Raw genomic sequence first — 25,560 nt, 5'->3', positions numbered from 1 at the left:
TCAGTTCTAGCCCTGAAAACAACCAAGGCCTTCTCAACAGCCTGTGTCTGTCCAGCTGACTGGCTGCTTTGGCCATCTGACTTCTGACTGTAATAATGGCAGCCCTAACATGTGTCAAGGCTAGCCCTTCCTGTAAGGGCAGGGTAGGGCTCTAGGAGGCTGGTGGGTACTGTGGACAGGATAGAGTGCTGGGCCTGGGACTAGGTCTCACCTCAGGCACTGGCCATGTGGCCTTGGACAAGGTGCTGTTAACCTCTGTCTGTTCCAACAGCACCCAACCTTCCAGAGCTGTGAGGGAGTCTAGGAGGCAGCCATGCCATCAGTGAGGGAGTCGGACAGACAGATCTATGTGACATGTGAAGACCACAGCACTTCCGTGCCCCGGCAGTCACCCTGAGATGATCATTACAAAAGAATGACACGCAGTGGGGGAAGCTGGGAGTTCAGATTTTCAAAAAAAGGACATCTGCCCCACCCCCATTTTAGCTTAATTAGACCTGTTAACATTAGCTTCGAATTGATTTGTAAAGCGATCAGGATGTGTTTTGTCATTAACACCCTGGAATCAATACCAATAATGAGAAGCAATACCAAGCCATACCAATTTTTTTCCTTTGGAGTTCCTTCAAAGATTGGCCTATAACACTGTGACTTAATAGGAAAGAAGGAAGGAAATGAGTATTTATTGTGCCAAATGCTTACAAATATTATCTCATTTTTCACCCTCACCACAACTCTGGAAGGTTGGGTGCTATTACTACCCCTGTTTTGCAGTTGAGGAAACTGAAATGGACAGATGTTAACAGCGACTTGTCCAAGGTCACATGGCTCGTGCCTGAGGTCGCATCTGAACCCAGGTCTTTCTGAGCCCATGCCCAGCACTCTATCCACAATACTAACTGGCCTAGCATACAGTCAATTCCCCACTCCACCCTGCCCCTCCTCCAAAAAAAATCTAACTAAAAAAATCCCAACAAAGCAGAAATACCCACGCTCTTAGATATGAATTACTTGGTACTGAGGTACAAACCTTTTTTTCCCTGTCTACTGTAAAAATACATTCTCATAAAGAGGCCCTTTTTAACGGTTACATAACAATATACCAATTTTGAGTGAAAAGCCAGACATGAACAACAGACCAAGGACACAACAATTACCTGGACTAGAAATCTGGTCCCGGTATTTTGGAATTTCATCATTCAGCGTCTGAAGCATAACCCACATTGTGAAGGAGAAGAGTGCAGCGAGGAAGCCGTAAAAGGCCAGGTAGAAGAGTAAAATCAAACCTGCAAGGACAAAACACTTGTGAGTGCCCCTCTTCAGCACAGACCTGACAGCTAAGAGGCCAGGCCCCAGATTCAAGCTCAGCCATGCAACAACAGCCAAGTATCCTCCCGGCTGGGCCCTCAGAGGCTTAGGCCAGCGGAGACACCCTCCCGCGTAGCTCTGCTTTTCAAAGCCTCAGGGAGCAACTCAAGGCCTCTGCTTCCAAGCAATCTCTGAAAACAACGGACATGAGGTCGGTGTAGGCCTCGCACAACAGCGGGTAAAACCAAGGCCTGGACTGGGTGGAGAGCTGCCTGGCCTTCAACCCGAGAAGAACAACAACTTTCTACATCCTTGGTCTGGTTGTCTCTTTTAACAAGAGGGTGGGTCTATACTGGGTCATTAATTCATTTCTGGACCCGGAAGCAATTTGGCTCAAATAACTATAGAATCAAAGCTCTAAAGGCAAAAAATGGTCATTGCTGTGATGTGGGTTGTATATAATCAATTATTAATGTTTTTAGTTAAAAAACAACCAACAGGTTGGTGCTTTATTTAAATAAAATCCCAGATTACTTGAATTAACTCCCCCCCCCCAGTATAGACACAATCCCAGTTCCTAGTCCTCATTCTAGTGGAAGGGCTGGAGCTGGGCTAGTTAACCATTGGTATTTGCATTGCTGAGGCATTCTGTTTCAAGAAAGGATGGAACAGTTAAAGCATTCTTTTCTTGATTCAGAGTAAAGTTTTTACCAGAAGATTAAAATAGGGGGAGAGGATAGCACAGAAGAAAGGCAGCAGGGTCACCTTCAGACAGCATCACTTCCCTACCACATACCAGGACCCTGTTACAGAAAAAAGAAAAAGGAAGACTGAATTCAAAGAAGGCAAAGAAGGGAGAGAGAGAGAGAGAGAGAGAGAGAGAGAGAGAGAGAGAGAGAGAGGTGTCACAATCCATGTGATCAGGCAAGACAACACAGATTGAACTTTGAAGTTTACAAATTTGCACAAAAATTAAGACTGACAGGAAAACTCACCTGAATTTTGATATAAAGTTTTATCACACCATTTCCTAGGAACTGACATAAACTTCCAAGATAAATACTATAGTTGGGTATTTGGAATCCAAACTCAACAGATAAATCAATCCCCTGCCCCACACCTTTCACATGCATTTTCCATTTTCTTTGTTTTTCAGGCACACTAATATTATATCACACTGTTGGCACAACTGCTAACTGTTCAAGCTCCTGTTGAAAGCAATGTAGAACTGCCCCCAAAGTTACTAAAATGTGCAGATATCCTTTAAACCAGCAATACCATTACCATATCTTTATACCAAAGAGATAAGAAAAAATTACCCATGTGCAACTGAAAAATACTTTATGGGCTGGCTAGGTGGTGCAGTGAATAGAGCACCAGCCCTAGAGTCAGGAGGATCTGAGTTCAAATTTGACCTCAGGCACTTAACACTTACTGGCTGTGTGACCTTGGTTAAGTCACTTAACCCCAACTGCCCTTTCTCCCCCCCTCCAAAAAAGCAAAATTATATATATATATATATACATATATATATATTTTATTTTATATTTGTTCCATGGGGCAGCTAGATGGTACAGTGAGTAGACTGGAGTCAGGAGGACCTGAGTTCAAATCCAGCCTCAGACACTTAACACTTACTAGCCATATGACCTCGGGCAAGTCACTTAACCCCAAATGCCCTCCAAAAAAAAGCCATAAAATAAAATCTACACTATATTTGTTCCATGTATTACTTTCACATATTTTACATTTAAGCAACTTTTTTTGTAAAGTCACTACAGAACACTCATGTGCCAAAAGATGTATGAAATGAACAGCTGCTGAGAAACCCAGATGGACTTGCATGAACTGATGCAGAGCTGAAAGAAGCAGAACAAGGCAAACAATAAATATGATAACCACACCGTATAGACAAACAACTCGGCATGACTCAAGAACTGGCACCAAGGCGGCAATAATCGCCACTCCAGAGGCCTGACACCCCCACCCTCCTGGTAATGGCCCCAAGACAAGATCCGTGACACCCTGGTGGGTGTGGTCCCTGTGTTTTTCTTCTTTTTCCAATGGGGGGAAAGGAAGAAGGGAGGGACAGAAAACAAGTACTTCTTGGTTGAAAAAATTTTTTTAACTGTTTCAAATCAAGCTTAGGGAAAATATAAGAAAATATTTAAAAGACTCTTAAAACATCTATGTAGATTTGAAATACTTAAAGGTGATGTTAATGGATGGTCCAATGTGCTTTTGCAACACAGCCGGTCCTGTCTCACATCTGAATGTCTTTTCCCTAAACTGAGGTATTGCTCCCTTGATGTAGAATGGACTTGACAAGACCAAAATAATAACAATAATAATAAAACTTAATAGCAACAGCTTGATCAAAGGATATTTCTGTGCTTCCCACTAGGAAACAATAATGACTCTCCCATCCCCCACAGCAGTAAGTTATTTTTAAAAACCTACTAGTTTAAAAGTTAGTAATCACAACTACTGACTAAGTTGTAATTGCCACTTCTGCCAATAGGTGATTTTCACATAATTTCACAGAAGCCATTTAAGCGCTTAAGATTGATGTGGATCTAGCTTAGGAGAGTGAGAGCACTCCTGAGGGCAGGGGACGTGATCTGTAAGATGTCCCGATCCACTTTGTATTCACATACTGAATGTATCTCAGAGCGCCTTTGAAATATGTTTTCAGAAGGTTAAGGAATATAGATGACCTAGAAGGTCTGAAGAATACAAAAGCAGACCTATTATTATTAGCACAGCATTCAGAAGGTTTCAATGTTCCAGGATATTTTTAAGAAGGTAAATAAATTACGAGCTATGTTAAAATACTGTTAGATGAAGTCCACTTAATGACTGCATTTTGCTACAATGTTTTATTCATTCTCATATTCAGCAAGTATTTACTAAATGCCTATTACATACAGACCAACTGTGTTTGGCAAGCTCTGGGAACACAAATGGTTCCAGTGAAGAAATAGACATTCATAGAAAAGTCAGTCCCATTTCTGTGTAAGGTGGATGCAAAGCAATTCCAAGGGAGAGGCCATCAGCAAATAGATGGGGAAAGGCCTGGAAAAAGCTGGAGATTCTGAGGCAGAGATAAGGAGGGAGTACATTCTGAGCATGGGGAACGAGTGTGGAGGTGAAGACGAGATGTGTGTAGGGAACAAGGAGTCTGGAAAGGAAAGCTGGAGCGCGCTCATGGAGGGTCTGAGGACCAAACGATGCAGTTCATTTTTGCCCTGAGCTGGGTGGGGACTAGACTGGAGAAGGGCGAAAAACGAGGAGCTCTGTTTTGGTCACACTGGGCTTAAGATCCCTACAGGATGTCCAGATGGAGATGTCCATAAGGCAGTCCCAATCCGAGACTCCCCAGTTCAAAGATGGCGGCTGAATGCACAGGAGCCAGAGAGAGAACAGAGCAGAGGAGGCCAGAGCAAAGCCAAGACTGTCTTCACTGCTGGGGGTGATTTGGAGGAGGGAGGGCTTAGAATATCAAGGAGCAGTTGATCAACATTTTGTAAATTTTGAATATTCTCAAATGTTTTGATGAAAAAGAAAATGGTTTCTACAGAAAATGAAAACCAGACATGTTTAATACTCTCTGTCAAATATTGTCTTACTTTTAAAAACGTCTGCAAGTTTGTCCTAAAATTAAACTGAGAGATAGGGACACACATGAACACAAACGCTGTTCTCCTGGTGACCACTGCACCCGTCAGAGCTGCTCCCAGGCCCAGGCCAATTCACCAACTCTTCCTCCCTTCCTGATCTGGACTTCAGAGGTAACCACTGAGTGTTGGACTACTCAACTTCTGCCTCATTTCATCACTGATCGTGCTTCGCCAAACTCCAGCCCTGGGTTGCTTCTACTACAGATTTCTGTCCTCCGGTATCAGCTGGACCCTCTTTACTACTCCCCAATCAAGCCTGTTTCCTTCCCCAACAGCTTTGGTTTTCTTTACGCCTCCCCACAGCACTGTTTTTCTTATTCCACAAGGGACTGGGAAAAGAGGCTAGTGAGGGCGCTCCCTTTTCTTTCCCTCTCTCCATCCTCCATCCTCTCTACCTCTACTCCAGTCTCAGATGATCAAGCCTTCGAGTCCTTGACTTGTTTCTCTGATCCCTCTCTCCACAAGACTTCATCCTGTCTTGTCGTCTCTTCTCACCTCAGTCCGTTCTCCCTTCGGCTTCCTTAAGTGAAGGTCTGGATCTCCCCCCACAACACTCAATAATAAATCCCAGGGATTACCCATCACCTCCAGGATCCAAGTGCCTGGCCTCGGAAGCCCTTCCTACCTTCCAGTCTTCTTACTGTTTTCTCTCCACTCACCCCCTACTCCATACTGCCACACACTCCATCTCCTCCTTACTCGGTGCATTTTCTTCCACTGCCCCACCACTCCCACACCATCCCCCATCCCTGGAGCTCTCCCTTCCTCATCTTGGCCTCCAGGCTCTCTTCAAGTCTCAACTAAAAGCCCACCTTCTGCAAGACTTCTGGTCCCCCTTAACTCGAAATGCCTCTGAATCACCAAGTTAACCGGAGAACACCTTGTTTGCACACAGTTGTCTGCATGTTTGTCTCTCATTCCTATTAGGCCCGTGATCTGCTTAAAGGCAAGGTCCTTGCTTTTGCCCCTTTTTGTAGCCCTAGGGCTTGGCCACAGTGCCTGACACATATCAGGCTGTCTCTGCACCGCCACCACCTACCAAGCCTGGGGTGCACTTTCCTCTAAGAATCTTTCAAGTCCACTAAAACTTAGTTCAAACAAATGCTACCTCCTGCACCAGCCTTTCCAGAGCCCTTCCCCTGCTATACGCTCCCTCTGCCTTTCCCCTAAAATGGTGCTATGTCACACCATCTGTAGTGAAATAGCGGCAGAGAGAATTTACAGGAAACTGTGTCAGTTCTTGGTTAGTCACATGCTCAATACAAAAATGTCATTTTTTCCTTTGTATTGATGTTTATGTGTGTACTGTAAGTGTGATTCAAACAAAACAGAGCCACACACTGAAAAGCTGGAAAACTTGCTTAACCAGACTTCATGCTGAGAATATATAATTCTACCAACTACCTCTCAGCAATGGGCTGAGCAGACTTTCTTCTTTTGTATCCTTCCTAAGGCAGGGAAGTGATTAAATGTTTCCCACCCCCCCCCCCCAATTTAACACCCATTTATTAAAAAGTTCTGAGAGCAAAGCAGGAGATACAAAGACAAAACCTAAAATTCATCCAGGCCCACAAGGAGGGGTAAACACCTAAACAGATACAAAAACACAAGACAGAATTATTGAAGAGCTCAACTAAACAACAGGGAAGGGTAGAGTCTGGAAGCATGGCAAGTAGCACCTGGAAAGGTTGACTAGAATCCGATTGTGAAGGGTTTTAAAATATCAGAGTGAGGAGGCTATTTTATCTTCTTCAGGACAACAGAGAAGGCTAATGGCCATTTAGTGAATGGGTCAGATCTAGGCTCTAAGGGCATGAAAAGTAAGTTAATAATTAGCCACAAGTCACAAATAGGATGAGGGTGTGAACTGTCAGAGTTCCCCATTGAGAGAGTTGAAATAAGAAATTAAATGGGAATTTTTGGGGAGTTTTGGGGAAGCTGTAGACAACATGCAAAGGTCAGCAGATGACACTGAAAAACTTTAGAAACCCAGAAATGCATAAAATACATGTGCAGTATTGTATAATATCAACATATTTTATTTTTTAAAACCATAATAATTCAGACTTCTTCTCTGGGATGAAGGGAGGGCCAGAAATTTTATGTGGATTTTCCAGATCACGAAGGGGCATAAGCCCATCAACCCCTGAGATGTGCAAGAGATAACTGTAGAAAGTTTACTATTGTGGTTATTACTATGTTAGCTAAAAAACACACTGACATTTGAAAAACACTATTTATAATGTTACTTGAAAATAACATTATGTAAGTTAATCACAAGACATTTGAATCTGGACAATACTTCGGGGGGGGGGGGTGTGGTGTGCTGAGGAGAAAGGAGAGTGACATATCAATCCAAAACCATTACTTAAGGCTACCATAACCTGTATCAGGTTTTGGAATACATTTTCATATTTACATTTGAATGAGTAAGCCCAATACTCTGAAATTTAAAATTGAAATAAAATTAAGTCAAACTGATTTAGAATTAAAGATCTATATCTGCAAGAGACATGAGCATTATTCTAGTCCAATAGTCTGATTTTACAGCAAGGCAAAGGAGGCCCAAAAGTGACATTCTAGGATTTCGGCTTCAGAATCTTTTTTAATACCTACCTAAGGTGTTATTTTCCTTCCAGACCCATTCTTCCCCACCTGCAAATGTAGAATCTTACATTTCATACTGATGTGAAGTTGGGTTAGGAATATGGCATTCCCTGTTCTCTCTCCCTGGGAGGATGATGCTGTCTTACTATTATTTAATATTTAACAAGGCTCCAAAGTATGTGTATATGCATATCTACACACATAAAAGCTCATTCCACCCTTATGAAAACCTTGTAAGACAGGTGCTCCCAACCTCTAGAGATGAGGGAAGAAGCGATTCAGTGACAAGGCCTCAGCAGTCGGGCTCAAGGATAGCAGGGTTTCCCCTAGGTCAAATCTCTCCCCTTTTCTGCCAACCAGCCTATAAACCATATGCTGACTAACAATAAACAAAAATAAAGACAAAGTCAGCAAAGGCACCAAAAGATTGCTTCTGTGCTGGATCCACTTTGGATAACTAAGTCACTAAGAGACAAGAATCAGGTCAAACTCTACCATCCTCGAGAGCCCTCAGATGGGGGCGGCTTAAGGGACTGGGGCTGGGGCACAGGGAATGGGAGATGGGACTGTGGTCAGGCAGAGAGAAGACTTTCTACTTATTTACTTATCCCACTCTAAAAACAGCTTCTGTACAAATTCACACAAACACCCTAGACCATGACAAGCAAACACGGAAAGCAAGAGCAGGGAAGAGAAAAGTTTCCTTAGTCTATATTCTGCTTCTCACAGCACAATATGCTTTGCATACTAGGCATCTATAAACAATTTTCATATAATAAATACTCATAATACATAAGCATTTTCTTTAATTTTAATGCCTTATCGATACTTAAAGTGAATGTTACTCTCCCTCCCCACCAAGGTTCATGAAACAGTTAAGCAACAGTTAAACAACCCAGTGAAACCATGACATCCACCATGACTGACAGTACGATCAGCACCCCACTGCCCTCACCACTCGAGCAGTGAAACCATTTATCAGGCTTCTGAAACCCGAGGGGTTTTTTTCCCTTTAAATAACTGATCACCCCACAAAGGCTGCTCTTGGTTTTGTTGTCTTGCCCTTGAATCAATTCATAAACGTCTTCCCAAGTTTCTCTGAATTTCTCAGTTGTTTCTTATGGTGCAATAATACTAAACTGTTCAGTGACCCAATGGGCACCATCTTTCTTGGATATTTTGGGACCTAAGTTTCCTTGGAATAACTGCTCAGACAGGATCCAAGTATCCCACATTTCTATGATGTTTCCCAGACACTGTTCACAGTCCTACCCACAATCTATAGCTTTATCCTCAAAGCAGAACTGTGAGTTACAGACTGGTGAGCCCAAGGTGACAGTGGCTATCCAGTTGTCACCTACCAGCAGAACTGAGCTCAAAGGTAATCCACAAAGTTCAAATCACTTTTCAAAAAAATAAGTTAAAACCAAGTCACCTGAAACAATAATCAAGTGGCAAAAATTCTAGTACAATAAACCCAAGTGTGAATATTGACCTAGGAGTTCACCCTAATAGGATTTTAAACAATTGTCTTCCACATTCTGTGGTGATTCATTTTTAACTTTTTATACCTGCAAACTAAGCACCATAATTTTTTTTTTTGGCCAAAACTGACATCAGGATAAACAGAAGTCAAAACTTTAGATGCCGATTTCTCCTCTCCCATCATTCTCAGAACAGTCTTTGAGCCCTCCTTAAGGATCTAGGGAACAACTCAGTATCATGTAATAAAACTGTTAATACACCCCTGCCCAATGTGCTTTGGCATCTGGTTCGGTGTGAGTACTACTGTGAGAGGGTCTGATGTGGGGCTGGCAACAGGGGAATAGCATGTGAAACAGTTTGGGATTGAGGGAAATGAGTAAAGACAAAAGTTGAAAAAAAGGTTTCCTCTAATATTCAAATAAAAATGGTAACCTAAAAATCAGAAATGAAAAAAACCAACACTGTAGAGATACTGTGCACTTGACAGCAAACAGCAACTAGCTCAATCATACCCACATACTGAACCTACACAACAGTTAAGAAAAACATCCTAGGACTTCTTGTGACTGATGACAAATGCAAGCCTGCACGTCTCTAGTCTTCTACTTGCTCAAAGGCAGGAAAAGTGCAGGTGGAGGTTTTTCCAAGAAACAGTTACAGGGAACTATGTTCACCAAGAATCACTTTACTTTACAAGCTTTCCCCAACACACCGCACACTCAAGATGGGGGAGGCACGGGGAGCTAACAAGCTGAGAAAAAAAACTGGGGGCAGCAGAGCAGCAGGACGGTCCCCCCATGGGCCCGGAGCCCCACCTTGGGCTCCAAACGGAGCTGGCGATGCTGCTGAGACCTGTTTTCCCTGAAGCCTGTTTTCAGTTCTGGTGAAGCACTAGAACAGCCTAGGCGGGCACAGCCAAGGTCTGGGCCTGCGGGGACACCTTTGGACCCAAAGAGTCTGTTCCTGAGCACTTACTTCCAGAAGGCCATTAATAACAAAGTCCCCATATATGTCAAAATATGTACAGGAGCACTTTCTGTACAAAGCAGATGCCACCCATGAGGGATGGTTAAACAAATGATGGTACGTAAATGAGCCGTAAGAAACCCTGTGATGAATACAGAGACACATGGAAGGACCTATATGAACACAATGAACCCAATGCTCGAGCTTTAAAAAAAACTAATTTCAAACACAATATAGGAGACGTGGTGAGAGACCAGTTTGCCTTAAAAAGATCAACAATTTAATTTACTGACTCATTTTTCCATTCAGAAATCCTGGCATTTTTGTCAATTTTTAAAATATGCCCTTTTGATATGAGGTATGTAAAAGTTAAGCCAATACAGCTTTAAAACCAAAAGTAAGCTCTACAAGAGATTTATAAATATTCATCATCTTTAATCTAGAACTACTAGGAAAATCCTCAAAAAAACATACTCAACTTTAGAACTGTTTATTGTTTTATTTGTATGGTCCCCAAATACTTTAAAAAAAAACATAGTAACTGGTCATAATGAATGGAATTCCTGGATGAATCATTGTGGAGGTTTGATGGGATTTTATTTCAAATTTTTGAAATCAATATTTATGAATAATATCGCTCTATTTCTTGAAATGCAAATTTACTGTTCCATATTTTGAATCCTTTCTTATGTTCTGCTATGCACATGACATGCTTTCCCCTCCTTTCTTACTTTGTATTTAAGTTCTAATATTTAAGTTTATGACATGTTTTTGTTTCTTTTCTTTATCCCATATTTGTGTTCTGGTGTTTGAGTCCAAAATAAAATTAGAAAATAAAAATAAAAAGATCTCAGGACAGTAGAAACATTAGAATGAACTTATTCTAATTTTAAACAAATTTTTTAGTAAAATAAAATTTACTTACAAAGTAAAAAAAAAAATAACATTGGTATATATAGCTATTCTTCTGGCAGAGTGCTTTTCCCCCCTCAATTTTTGAGAATAATTTGTGTAGTATTAGTATTGTTCTTTAAAATTTGGAAATAATTTTCCTCTGAATCCATCAGGTGAAGGAGGAGGTTATGTTCTTTCTTTTCTTGAGATTGGTTTAAGATCTCTACTGGGTTTTCGGTTACTTTATATTTGTGAAGGTTTGAGGGTATTCATTGATTTCTTTTATGTCTCCAATTTTGTTAAAAGCCCGTGGTTATGCAGAATAGGGTCTCAATTCTTTTGGTTTAGCTTTGATTTCTCCTTGTCTATTTTTTGTTGTTGTTGTTGATTTGATTTTCCTGCCCTCTTTCTTTTTAATCAGACTGATTTGTCCATTTCAATAGTCTTTTCAAAGAACAGTTTGTTTTATATGTGATTTCTGTAGTTGTTTTGGGGTGGATATCTAGTTTATCTCTTTCTCCCCTAATTTTTAAATGTCTCTTCTTTGTAGTAATTTTAGGTTTGTTCATTTGCTTTCTAATTTTCTTAAAATGCATATTCAGTTTATTCATCTACTCTATTTTGCTCATGTATATCTGTAGAGGTGATTTTTCAGAATGCTTTAGCTGCATCCCAGAAATTCTGGTATTGTTAGGTCATCACTATCACTTTTTTCACCGAATTATTGTTTTGATTATTTGTTCTTTGTTCACTATCCAGGGTGGATTTCATTAAGGTTTTCTTTCTGGTCCCTGAACTACTACTTTTATTTTGTTACATAATTTTTTTGTTGCAATCTCAGCCCTGATACATGGCCAGTTTTTGTAAATGTTCCATTGTTGCTGAGAAACACATATATTCTTTAGCAATCCTATTAAAAGGCACTACAAGTCTTGTAGCTCCTGTTTCTCCTGCAATTTGTTCTACTTTCATTTCTCTTTCTGTTGACATTGTTTAAAACTGACAAAGGAATATTTTGAGGATGATGCTTTTAAGAACATTACTATATCTTCAAAAGAATAGTGAATTTATTCTAAAATTTACCTTTACTTGCTATGCTTGTAACCTTAGTCAAAATCGAGATCTTCTACTAACTACCTTAATAACAAAAAGTTAAAACTAGGTTATAGCCAGAATCAGAAAGATAAGCTATCTGTTGAGTTTTATCAAAAGTTTCACTGCTATGGCCACTATAGAAAGTCAAAAACCTCACTAATTTCTAGAGCACAGAAATGTATAAAATGAAAAATTATGAAAAAGTAGCAGGAATTCTACCAGCACGAACACCTTTAAATGTAATCCAAAACAGCCATTGGGGGGAGAGTTACTTTTCAATATCTGATCAATCCAAGTCTAATTATTTAAGATGGGAACAAATCTCAGCCTTCCCCTAAACTCTGGGGTCTATAAAGATACTCTAAGGCAAGGATTTAGTTGATCTATGACTTCAAATAATCACTGCTTCTGTATTAACATTTTAATTAAAATAATCCAGACTGCTGCAAAAGAACGAAGGGTTTTTGTATTTAGAGCTACAGAAGACTTCAGAGACCAAGGAACCAAATCTCTTTTACACGTTAAGAAACTGAAGCCCAGGCAGGTGAACTGCACTTGCCCAAGTTCAAGGTAGGATTTGAACCCAAGCTCTCTCTCTCCCCAGGGTCACTGATCTTTCCTCTATGCTGGCTTTTCCTCCTGAATGATGAGTGAGTGATGGTGCATGTTTTCAAGGTGGTGACACAGAATTTCAGAATGAGAAGGCATGTGTACAAATATACATGTTCAATGAACCCACACCTTACTTTAACAAGAATCTTTTCTCTGACGTTACTGGAAGATGGCCTCTAGGAAGGAGGTTCTCTTTAGAGCTTCCCTATTCCTATGCCCATTCCAAGGTCGTGCCAGTACCACACCACCTTCTTCCCACCACAGCCTGTCCCTTCTCCTCTTAAGGTCTCTTTCTGTCATCCTTCTGGTCATCCAGACTTGACATCTTCCTCTCCACTTATCCATCAAATCAGCTGCCAAGTCTTTGATTCTCTCTCCTATGATGTTTCCCTTGGACAGAGTTGTGGCTTCCTCACCCTGTTAGAGAAAGGCCCTCTCCACAATGAGGTTCCAACTCACCTTTTCCAGACTTATTTCAGATTATAATTGCTTCTCTAATGCTTGTTTTGAAAATGTCAATTTTGTTCCAAACTGATTGATATATTAGGGAACATTTGGGCATAAGAGCATAAGTGCCTGTGTCTGATTTTGTCTGAAAAAACAGCTTGAATGCAGAAAACTGTGTGCCACTTGTCAATAATTCACAAGCTGTGGATCTTCTGGTGCCCATTTCCACAAGCACACTTCAGGTCTTTTTCAACATAAACAACTTTACTTATTGTATATCTCCCGGGGCTGAGTAGAAACCATTGGAAAAGGAGGGCTGGCTGGGACCCACGATCTTCCTCTGCCCCACAGCCCCTGAGTCTCAGAGCTGTAAACCACTAACTGCCATTTTACCAGCCTGGACCCTATAGGAACTGGACCTGAGACCAAGATGCTGCCATTATTTACTGTAGTATTTTATGTATTTTTTAATCATTTAATAAGCATAAAAATGTGCTATCATTTTTTAAAGTTCCCAGCACATTCCCATCCAAAGGGGATTAAAAGTCAGTGAAGCTGAGATTCAAGGTGATCAAGCGGAAAGACACTGCAATGGGCCAGGTCTGCTAAGGGTGTATTTCCTGGCCCTGTCTCACCACATCACATGGCTGTCTGACCATTACAAGGCCCTTCCTTCTCACTAGGCTATGGGCTGGCTGTGGGCGAGCCCAAGCATTAATTAATTGAGCCGGTAGACTATCTGCCTAATGGGAGGCTTGATGAGATCATCTCAAAGACCTCTGTCAGCAATACAATTCCATAAAAACCACCTTCTTCCCACAGAGATGCCCGCCTCCTCTAACACTGCCAGTTTATTTCCAATGAACACACTCAACTTCAAATGACATACGCACTGTGCCCTGACAGGTGACGGGTGTTACTGATATGACCTTCCTGGGCCAAGGCAAATCTTGCTCTTTCCCCCACAGTGCATGTCCTGTAAAGCTTCCACAGTGACTACGCTTCCCAGGACAAAGGACAGCAGGAAGGCTTCTCACAACCATGGGACATTGGGAAACAAAGCTGACCTGGAGCTGGGCAGCCAGGGCAGGCGGAGTGCGATGCCACAAGCAGAGCACTGACTAAGGCACCTCATGGAATGAAAGCAGGGGATCCAGAGGGAAGGCACCCAGAGAGCCCCGCATTCAAAAAAGAGGTAAGTCTGAAGCACCCGGGGACGATGACTGAGCCAAAGAACACCGGCCCAAAAAACCAAGAGATGACAGTCATGATGTCCTCATGCCAGCTGTGAATCCCACCCATTCTGGGCTCTGGTAGATGGTCCTACACAAAAGGGGTGACACAAGATGACACCAAGGTCCATTCCAGCTCTAGCAGATAAGAATCAGGAAGGGCGCAAGCGGGGATTGGAATCCAGTCTTCAGGAATACTGAAAACGGCAATCGACAGTCAGGAGATCTAGGTCTGAATCTGGATTCATTAACCTCTCTAAGCCTTATTTTCCTCATCTCTACAATGGAGCTGGATGAGATTCTAAGTCCAGCCTCCAAACTGTGTGCTTTTACTTCATGCATCGTCCATATAAATGCCACTTGTCACCAACATGATTTAGAAGTAGATTGTGTTGTGTGGGTGTTCCAGTGTACAGGTATAGGGAGTTCAGCTTTCCCAAACTGGCCTGTGGCCCCTGAGCAAGCACTGGAGACAGACCAAAGAATGCTAACACTGCCAGACATGAAGTAGTGACTGCTTACTGGGGAGACTAGCCTGGCAAGCCCTTGGGAGATGGGAATGGAGCCCCCACTCCCCTCTCATTCCCAACCCACCAGAGAATGGAATGGGGGAGAGTGGCACAGTTGAAGCCCTACTTTTAGCAACAGACTCAGCAGGCAGCAAATGTCCTTAAAGTAAGAGTTTGGATTTCTTGCTGTGTGGTGGAACTGCATTAAAACCGGACAGCTACAGAAACAAAAACCTTGTCATCACAGCTCAATTGTTAATATGAATATACTGTAAAACAGAAGTGTCATACAGCTCCCAACAGGCCCAAGTGCAGCTGAACCAGATTAAAATGTAACTGGGAAAGTACTTTAAAAATAAATAAAAATACAATAAACCATAGTTAATATTACTTCAAAACTAAATCCATATGCCACCTGCAAGGAATCGTAGGTTTATTTAGAAAAAGATATTATTTTAATAATAGAAAATATTTAATATTTCTAATAATTAACAGTTTTAATATTAAAATCACTCCATTTAAACACATGTGTGTGTGAGTGTGTAAAAGGGCACCATTTACTGGGCCCCATCCTTAGCTGAGTTTGACATCATTACTGTAAAACACACCTAAAAAAGTGTCACTTCAACTGAGATGTTTGCAAGTTATTTTAAAGATCTCCAAATAAAATCATATTACCAAATACACAGAATTAGATGCTCCAATCAGGTGTGACAGAGGCATTTGTTTAGCACTTGCACCATGCCAGGCACCGACACATGCTTTGGAATTATTCTCATTTTATCCTATTATTGACTCCATTTGGCAGCTGAGGAAACAGAGGCATACAAAGTTTAATTGACTTGCCCAGGATCCCATGGCTAGATCTGAACTCAGGTGCTCCCGCCTCCAAGCCCAGCACTCTGCCCACGGTGCCATCTAACTGCCTAACGGTGGGCAGAATCCTCACTACCTCTACTGCCTTACCAGGCATCAAACCGTAAGTGGCTACCATTTGGATGACACTAAGAACTTGTGTTACAAAGATAAAAGGGAGCCGGCCCCTACCCTCAGAGAGCTTATTCTCCAAGGCAAAGATAACGTGTGCATGTGTGAGCATACCCATGATGTTTATAAAATGAATACAAGGTAGTTTGGGGAGGGGACTTCCTCTGGAAGGTGAGAGGTGGCTCAGGAGTCTGGAAGGAAGTCAGGGATGCAGAAGAGTAAGGTAGAAAGGCAGAAGCACGGTAGAATGCCCGGGCTGGGAAGGGCTCTAACCCCAACTAGAGGAGGGAGCAGGCCACGTTCACACTGGCCCTTTCACGAAGCTGCATCGGCAGCTGTATGAAGGATGGACCAGGGACAAAAAACAAACAGGAGGGGGCTGTGAGAGTGGGGAGGTGGTGTCTGTCTGAGGGTGAGGAGCCCGGGCAAGAGACACCAGGGAGATCTGGTGCCGAATGGGGATGCAGCATTAGTGAGAGGGGAGAAGGAGACTTCAAGGCTGCCAAGCTGGGCGAATGAACAGAGGATGGGGACTTCGACAGAAAGAGTTGTGGGCCATACAATTCAGGAGGGGTTTGGGGGCTGTGGCCCAGGAGACTGGACTTGGGTGTGAGAAGTCATCGGTGTACACATCACTGAACCCACGGCTGCCAGAGGAGAGGCCACGTGGAAATTTTAAAGTGAAAAACAAAGACAGGCCAGGACAGAGGTGTGATGATAAATTCCTGAAGGAGACTGAGGAGTGACAAGGCAGGGAGGTAGGGAAACCATAATGACAGTGGCATGAAAATGCAGAAGTGGAGGCAGCTTTTCAAGGTGCTGTGGCTGAGAAATGGAAGAAAGGTCTGGGCCAATGGCTGGCAGGGACGTAGGGAATGGGGGGAGACTAGGAGGTAGGTGCAGGGAGCGGGGAAGAAGCCAGGAGCTTTGGAGAGAGTGATGATGGAGGGAGGAAGGAAGAAAAGTTGGGGCAAAGATGGGAGGGGAGGGGATCTAGGCCTCGGTGAGGCCTCTTCATCAGAAATTCCTCCCCAATGGCTGGCCTCTGAATCACCAAACCCAGTAGGTGTGTTTCTGTCTTCTTTGACTTCTGCAGCATGACACTGCTGACTACCTTCTTGTTATACTTGTTACAAGTCATCTTGTTACTGTCCTGTTTTCTAAGACCCAGCCTTACCCTCCTGCCCAGTCTCTCTTCCCTCCCCTTAAACAGAGGCTGCCCCACATGGCTCTCACTGCCCTCTTCCATGGCTCAAACGACCACTTCTAGACAGAGCACTTGGATCTGAATTCCCCTCCCTCTAACCAACCAGCCTTCCCACCTGGTTCCTGGACCATCTCCACGTCCTGTCAGCACCTTGAGCTCAGCAAGTCCAAAAACAAATTCATTTCTTTCTCCCCAAACCCTTTTCTCCTCCAAGCTTCCGTATTTCTATAAATAGTCAACCAACTAGGTTAACAATAATAATAGCTAGCATTTCTATAGCACTTTCTTTGGTGATTGCAAAATGTTCTCATTTTATCCTTGCAACAACCCTAGGAGACAGTTACGATGATTATCTCCATTTTAAAGATGAGGAAACTGAGTCAGAGAAGGGATAAGGGGCTCCCCCAGGCTCCTAAAGCTTCGGAGGCTGGGTCTGAATTCAGGCCTCTCTGGCTGCAGGCCCAGCCCTCTGTCCACTGCCCCTCCTCACTGTGGCACAAGGCTAAACACTTTCACTCTGATCTCTCACCAATTAATGTTTCAGACATCAAATCCAAATGCTTCTTCAGTGTTCCACAACCCTATGCAAAGATGTCTCCAACCAGTTTCTTCTTCTGCTGCCTCTCTCCATTTTAATCTCATCCAATTCCAAACTGTGAGGCTGATTCTGATAAGGATGGAGATTTCAAACTTGACCATGCCTGGAACCAAACTTACCTTTGCTGTAAACCTGCTCCGGTTTCCTGACTTCTCTCTGACAGGACCACCATGTTTCTCCCAGTTAAGAACGCTGGCAATAGGCAGTCTTATCTCTGCAGTCTCTCTCTGACCAATCCCATACTATTGCTCTCCCACCCCCTAGATTCAGACTCTGTCCTGGACTCTCGTAACAGCCTAAACAATTCCTGGCATGGAGCTTGTACACTCCTGGGAGATCACTCTTTCTAGAGCTCAATTCTGAACACATCGCCCCACTTCAAAGCTGCACTGGGGTCCTCCTGCCTGTCAAACTCCCCAGCCTGTCATCCAGGAGACCTGACACAGGGTCTTGCACACAGTAGGTACTCACTAAGTTTGCTGAATTAAATGTGCTTGGGGGTGCGCACCTTGAATTAAAGGGAAATATCAGTACCCTCTGGAAAAAATGAAGACCACACCCCAAAGACTTAGGCAGAAAATGATTAGTAAACAGGCTCAAAGATGGGGAACTTCTTTATTCAGCACAAGGAAGACTTGAACACAGCAAGACAAAAAGAGAAATGGTGAAAGTGACTGGATTTGTAAAAGCCAGAGGCTGAATTTGGGAGAACAAAGGGGAAAGTTAAAGGAAAAGAATTCAAACTAAAAGACCCCAGAGGTCAATCTGGAAGGGAAAAGGGCTGAGAAGAAAGGATGGTCACCAGAAGAAGGTCGAAAAGACAAGGTGAGATAAGTGATATAAATTATCAAAAATAATTTTTTTTTTAAAATTAGAGGTTAGTGAGAGAATACAAGAAAAGCTGGGTGGAACCATCAAGCCTTTGCTGAGAGCAGGGAAAGGAAGCTGGGTGTGGAAGTAAAATTAGGAGGTAATCTGAGTATAAAAGGATCCCAGTGAAAGACAAGGAAGACTGAGGATTTCAAAGCGCAGGGGAGCAGGGCATTCTGCACGTGTCTGGCGGTCTGCCATGGTCAATGAAACTAAGGGACTGTTCAAAGCTCAAGAAACCCTCACTCTACAAATGATCAGGGATAATGGTGTGTCCCAGGCGGTGGGTGGGGAGGAGTCAGGCACAGGGCCACTACACACTCTGAAGGCTCAGGGAGGGAGTGTAAGAGTAAGGGGCAGCTGCTGCTGGTCCTCCCCAGGCTGAAATTCCTAAGTGTGAACAGGTAAGAAGCCCCCCAGGAGGGGAGTCCTCATGTCAGAGGAGAGACGAGTGCCGATGCTCTAGCTACAGGGAGGGGGCCCATCTCCCCAAGGCGGGCACGAAGCTGAGATGCATCCCCAGAGCACAGTGCCCAGCACATAACGGGCACAAATACACCCATATCTCCTTTGTCCTAACCCCCCACACTTGAGGACTCCCACCATGCCACTCATCACCCTAAAATCTCTCCTCCCTTTCCTGCCTTGAGCAGTAGGTCTACAATCAGGGTCTTCACTCCCTTTCTTCTCACTCTCTTAAATCACTGCAGTCTGGTTTTATTACTCAACTGAAACTGCTCTCTGTAGAGTTAAAACCATCTCTTAATAGACAAATCTAAGGTCCTTTTCTCAGTCTCTGTAGCCTCTGACACTTTCTCCTGGCTCTCCTACCTCACAGATCCTCCTCAGTGTCCTCTGCAGCACACCTTCATTCAGATCATCCCCCAACCCCAATCTTGGGTGTTCCCAAGACTGTCTGGGGCCCTCTTGTTCTTCCCCCTCTAAACTATTTCCCTTGGGGGTCTTTCCAATGTCCACGGATTCACTTACAACCTCAATGCAGATGATTCTCAGATCTACTTAACCATTCCTAACCTCCAGTCTCCATCTTCCATAGCCTCCTGGAACATGCGACATCTGGCAGACGTCTAAACTCAGTGTGTCCAAAATGGAACTTGCTCATCTTTCCCCTTCCAGTTCTCTCCTCTTCCTGTTAGTAACACCACCCTACTCTCAGTCACAGACGATCACAACTTAGGTGCCATCCTCACCTGCCAGAGCCAATCTCTTGTCAAGTCCTGGAGGCACTGCCCTCTCTCACATTACCTGCAGGGGTCATCGCTTCACACTTGGAGAATGACAGCAGTGTACTTGTTGGCCCCGTGAGCCAAGTCTCCGCCCCTTACAGTCCATCCTATACTCGGAGGTCAAACTGATCACCCAACCATGTCACCCTCCCATTCGAGAGAGTCCAGTGGCCCCCCGCGCCCTCCAGGACCAAAGAGAAAGTTCTGTCTGGCATGCACAGCTCTTCGTAGCCTGCCCCCTACCCCACGGTGCACCTCTGCAGTGTGCTTTCACCTAGATCCATTCCTCAGGCTACTCATCCCAGTGCCGCCGAACTACTCCCAAAGATTCCCCATCTCCTGATGATGTGCCTTTGCACCGGCTTCACCCACGTGCCTCAAATTCTCTCCCTTCTCATCTGTGCCTGCTGGCTTCTTCCAAGTCCCAGCTAAAATCCCAGTCTATCAAAAAGAAGCTTTTGGAAGTTCCCCTAAGTGCAATGGCCTTCCCTCTGTGATTGCCTCCAATTTGCCCCATGCATATTCTGCTTACACACAGAGGTTTGCAAGTTGTCTCCCTCATTAGATTGTGAGTGCCTTGAAAGCAGGAGCTGTTTTTTCTTTGTTCTTGCCTGTCTTTGTATCACCAGCACTGAGCAGACACTTACTAAATGCTTATCAATTCATTGCTTGATATTGGTTTCGGTGATTCCTATGTGTACAAATGATACCACTGGAACCTAGAAAAGACTGGGAAATATTATAAAGTCCTGGGCACCATACTGAAGTTCTCACCAGGGCCAGTGTGGCACTTCTATCACTGCTGCCAACTGGAAGTGAGGGACAAAGAGAAATTCTGATTGGAGAAGTGAATATCTGGTGAAAGAGACTATCACAGAATGAGATTTGGCCTTCTGAAATACAATTGAAGAGCAGGGGAATGACCCAGCTGAGGATGCACTAACCAAGGCTGATAAGTATGCACTTGATCTAACAGAAACCCAAGAAAGGACCCATGGCCTCCAACATCCATGGCTGAGTCAGTTAGCAGGTAGAGGTCCAAATGCAAAAAGGCAAATGGGACTTCATAAATACACATAACTGAGACCTGATGGAATGAGAACCATGACTGGAATTTGCCTCTGGATAAGCAGACCTTAAAAAAAAGAAGTAAGACAGGACAAATGACTCTATAATAACCAAGACCCACTCCTTGGCCACCACGGCTCGACCATCCCACAGAACTGGAGAGGTGCTCCCCATGGCGGTCATCTTCCTGCTTCCATAGTAGGTCAGTCTCTGTCCCCAGGGCCATGCACAGCTGGGGCTGGAAGAGATCACCAGGTCCGGCCATCTTATTTTACAGAAGGGAATCAATCCACAATGAGTCTGAGGGGGGCTGTGACTTGCAAAGCCCAACAAGAACCCAGGCTTCTGAAAGTCAGTCCCCAGTTGGGTAACTGTGCCGCAGCTTCTATAAATGACAAAAAGATCTTATGGATGCTAGTAGGCTCTGCCAAATGAAATACTGTGTAGATGCAAAAGCCTATCATGAGAAAGGTATTAAATAAAACCAAAAATTTGTAAGTTTCTAGTTTTTAAAAAATAGGATTTCAGTGGGAGTGACTGGGTAGAGCTTGTAAGTGTTCATCTGTGTTCAATCCTGAGACCAGTTTTTGTCTTGCTAGGAGGAGTGGGGAGCACTTGGGCAACCCCTTGTTAAGGGAAGGAAAATAGGATGGTATTTATTGAGTGCTTACTGTATGCTAAGAACTTGGGGATAGTAAGAAAAAAGCAAAAATAGTCCCTGCCCTCAAGAAACTTAGAATCCAATGGAGAATTAGACTCTAACTGACTATATACTACAGACATAAAGAGAAAATAGACAAAACATCTGTGAAACATCACAAGCCTGGCACAGAAATGTGATTAGAGTAGTGAGCCCTCTTTCTCTGCCAAAAGCAAAAAAAGCTATTATCTTCTGAACTTGTTTTAACAATTTCACCCTTCAAGGAGTAGAAAAACCAGCAAAGGGAAAGTCTATCCTAGTTCTGATTCTCACTAACAGGGACCGGCTACTGGGGTAGAAATGATGAAAACCCTGGAGAGAAGAGACTGAAGTTGGGAAGACCAGCATGAACTCCAGCCTTGTGGAAGGGCAGATTTCTCTACAAGAGTTTGGAAGAAGGACAGGGAAGATCCCATGAATCCCCTAAATACAGCATTTTAACTCTACAAGGGAAGTCAGTCTAGAAGGGATCAGAAACATTGAAGGATGAAATTCTGAATGTAGAGGGAAGTGATACAGAAAAGGAGGAAAGTGGGCAGCGGCGTAATGAGCATAACACTTAAGTACAGAGAACTCACTGGCACACTTTAATTTTAACTTTTTTTTTTCCTTTTTGGAGGGCAATTGGGGTTAAGTGACTTGCCCAAAGTCTCCCGGCTACTAAGTGTGTCAAATGTCTGAGGCCACATTTGAACTCAGGTCCTCCTGACTCCAGGGCCGGTGCTCTATTCACTGTGCCACCTAGCCGCCCCAATTTTAACTTTTAAAAGGTATTAAAGATAATTTTTTAAAGACAATGGAACAGGTGACAGAAGATGAATATAAAAGCATGTCACTGGAAGAGCATCACCAGGAGACCAGGAGTGAAGAATGAGCTTAGGAAAGCTGAAGGACAAGAAATAACCCAGGCAGGGCTTCTGAAAGGTATACGTGCATATAACAGGATCCAAAAGAATTGGCCCAATGGGGGGGGGGGGGCAGGATGTTAACAGACTGGATGGCAGACCTCAATACAATATTGGAAACATCCAAACAAAAATGAATAATAAAGAACTGATATTTGCTATGCATGAAGAGGTTCAGAGTTCTGCTCCCCAGTAGTAGCTAAGGGCAGCAGGCAATGGTGCTCTAGGGCACAGACAGCTTTGGGAATCTACAACCTCTCTGGGGCTCAGGTTCTCCATCCAGTACACTGATGGGCCTATGATGGGTTGATGAATGGTCTCTTTCGGTCTGAATATAAGTCCTTTATTTTCAGAAGGGCCCATTTCAAGGCAGGAACTACATCGCATTCTATGACAGCAGCTGAGGCCTAAAGACTGAGTGACTTGGCCATGACCCCATAGCTAATACTTCAAACCCTTCCTTCCACTACATATACTGTCTCTCTCCGAAGACCTATTCTGTGCAAAGTGGAATGCCTGGGGGCATCCAGGGGGCCAGGCTAACAGTGAGCCTGGAAAAGTGGGGCTTGAAACCAGCTCTTTCTGACTCAGTTAACACTAATTTACTATCTGCAAACCTTTCTTAAACTTCAGGAAACTGCAAGTACAAAACATATAAAAGGAAATAAACCCATACAGCCCTGGCTGTGGACACAGGAGGTCTGGGTCTGAGTCTCACTGACAGTGACTGGATGGGCTATCTGGACAAGTGAACTTGCCTCAGTTTCCTCATTGATAAAATGAGGGTGGGCTAGACCAGAGGACGTGTAAGATCCCTTCCTACCTCCAAGGAGACTGACATTCAATCTTTTGACTTCTTAAAAAGAGGTTTTCCAGCAAAGGCCAGGAAGGGCCTTCAGCGGACAGGATTCTTATTTAGGGGTGGGCTAGTCATCTCCCCTCACTCACTGCTTCTTGAGGCCACGTCTATTCCTGATCTACATCGGGCCACTGGCCAGACGGCTCCGGAGGTGCCTGCCGGGCCTGCCTCACTTGCGTGTGGTGGCATCACCTTCTGGCCGTCCAGGTCCTCTTTTCAAAGGAAGGACAAACGACAACAATGGCAACACCGCTTCTGACTCCGCTAGAAACACTCCCATCTACAAAGGCTGCTGCATGCTTAAATCTGCTAAGTCCTGCGGCCGCTACAGACCCTCACAGAGAACACCCCGCTTCCCCAGAGAAGCCGCTGGGAAGGCGCTCCTTAAAGGCTAGGTAGGGGCGCTGCCGGCTCCCGGAGAAGCGCAGGAAGGTCTGCGGTCCGGGGAGCGGGCACAGCCGGCCTGGGCGGACACAATACGCTGCTGTGATCACCCTGCCCACACACTCAGAGCGCACTCACTGCTTGCCGGCTCGGGGTGCCCAGGAAGAAGTCACAAGACACCGACGGCAGTGGAAATTTCCTCTCCCCACCCCGCGGGGCAGGGTCTGATTTCCCCGAATCGCTCCCTTGCACTTGGCATGGGCGCCCAGGCTGGCACAAAGGCGGCTGCTCGGGGCGCGCCCCCCGGACGGACCCGAGCCCCTCCGGACCCAGGGGGCCCGCCTCGGGTGGGGCTGGCTCCGGCCGGGCCGCCGGGCAGCGGGGCCCGCGCAAACACGTGCGGTCCCCGGTCCGCAGCCCCGGGAGGAAGGCGCGGCGGCCGGGGACGCGGCGCGGAGCCCGGGGGCCGGGGGGGGGGGGGGGGGGGGGGGAGGGACGTCCCGGGCCTAGGAAGCCGGGCCTCCCGGCAGACAGACAGCGGCACATGGGCCGTCCGCCGGGCCCGGCCCCATGCGGAGCGCCCTCCACGCCAGCATGGCCAAATGAATGGGAGCCGGCCCCGGGCGGCTCCTCCTCCCCGCGCCCTCCCCGCTGTCAGCGGCTATTTTTAGCCCGGATCTTAGCGGGTCCGGAGCTGCCCGGCGCGGGGGTCCGGCGGGGGGCGGGCGGGACGAAGAAGGGGAGGGAGGAAGGGCAGCGGGCAAGGGCGCACAGCCGCCCCAGGGGGCCCCGGGCTCCGCGCCGCGTCCCCGGCCCAAACCGCCGCCCGGCCCCCGCCGCACTCACTCCAGCTCTCCGCCGTCCGCCCCAAGACCTCGCCGTTGTCCGGGTTGTAGATGAAGTGCTTCCAATCGTCCAGAGTCCGTTGGAAGGGTTTCTTCTCGTCCTTGGTCATGATGGGCGCGCGTGGGGAGGGGAGAGGTCTGTGTCAGAGCGTGGCTGTAGTGCGAGTGGGTGTGAGTGCGAGTGGGTGTGAGTGCGGTCGCGGGGGAGAGGGGAAGGGGGTGCGTGAGGGGGGAGACTCAGAGCGGAGGAGGAGGAGGAAGGGGCGGGGGGAGGAGGAAGGAGGACGAGGAGGAGGGAGTCCGGGGGGAGCCGGCGAGGAAGAGCGAGGAGCGGCGGGCGCAGCAGGAGCCCGCGAGGGAGGCAGGGAGGGAGGGACAGGGAGGGAACTCACACGCTCATACACCCGGAGAGAGTGAGTGAGAGGGAGGGAGGGAGGGAGGACTGAGGCCGCAGCACTTCCTCGCTGCTACGCGCACTCGAGCCGACTGAGCCGGAGCCCGAGCTGGGGCCACCGCTCGGCCAGCCGGGCTCTGACGTCGGCGTCCGCGCCAACCAATCAGAGGCGGAGGTTGGGGCGCGAGCGCCGCCACCACCGCAGCCGCCGCCTACCGCCCTCGAGACGCATCGTTGCCGGAGGCGGGCTGGCGCTCGCCCCGACTACGGGGGCTGGGCGCCTCCGCCCGCGCGCACGCCCAGGACAACACCCCCCTCCCCCTCCCTTCTGCCTCTCCCCCTCCTTCCCTTCACTTTCCCTCTCCCCCCCTCCTCCCTTCCCACCGCGATGTCTGCCAGCTGCTCCGGGGAACCCAGATAAACCGTCCGGTAGAGAAAAATGGTTCCAGCCTAGCCCTAGAGGAGGCTTCTGAAATGCTAGTCTTTTCATCATAAACAAGAGGTCGGTGTTGCCTGCCCTGGACTGTTTGGAAGCAGGCATCTTTAAGGTTTCTCTGTGCCTTAAGACTAAACCGTGCGGCTTCGATCTGATGAGGGTGGGAGGGTGCTTAATCGTGGAAGGAACCGATTCTTCCTCCCTGGAAACCCCCCCCCCCCCCCC

At 45.7% G+C, this 25,560-nt stretch overlaps 1 protein-coding gene across 1 annotated transcript in view; it reads right to left on the bottom strand.

The window, feature by feature from the left end:
- ATP1B3 (ATPase Na+/K+ transporting subunit beta 3) overlaps positions 1-24,748 on the bottom strand; it is a 34,516-nt gene extending 9,768 nt beyond the window's left edge. The window contains exons 1-2 of the mRNA XM_069104656.1: positions 24,507-24,748; positions 1,158-1,286 (exon numbers count right to left, since the gene is read on the bottom strand). Coding sequence (XP_068960757.1) covers positions 1,158-1,286; positions 24,507-24,615 — 238 coding nt within the window. The 5' untranslated portion in view covers positions 24,616-24,748. The remainder of the gene's footprint in view (positions 1-1,157; positions 1,287-24,506) is intronic.
- Positions 24,749-25,560: the final 812 nt, after the last annotated feature.

The sequence above is a fragment of the Petaurus breviceps genome, unplaced genomic scaffold, assembly GCF_028583685.1.
Source record: "Petaurus breviceps papuanus isolate PSGF00001 unplaced genomic scaffold, PetGlider_PUasm1.0 688, whole genome shotgun sequence".
Taxonomy (NCBI): Eukaryota; Metazoa; Chordata; class Mammalia; order Diprotodontia; family Petauridae; genus Petaurus; species Petaurus breviceps.
The sequence above is the reverse complement of the archived record's forward strand: the minus strand, read 5'-3'. Positions and strand labels throughout refer to the sequence as shown.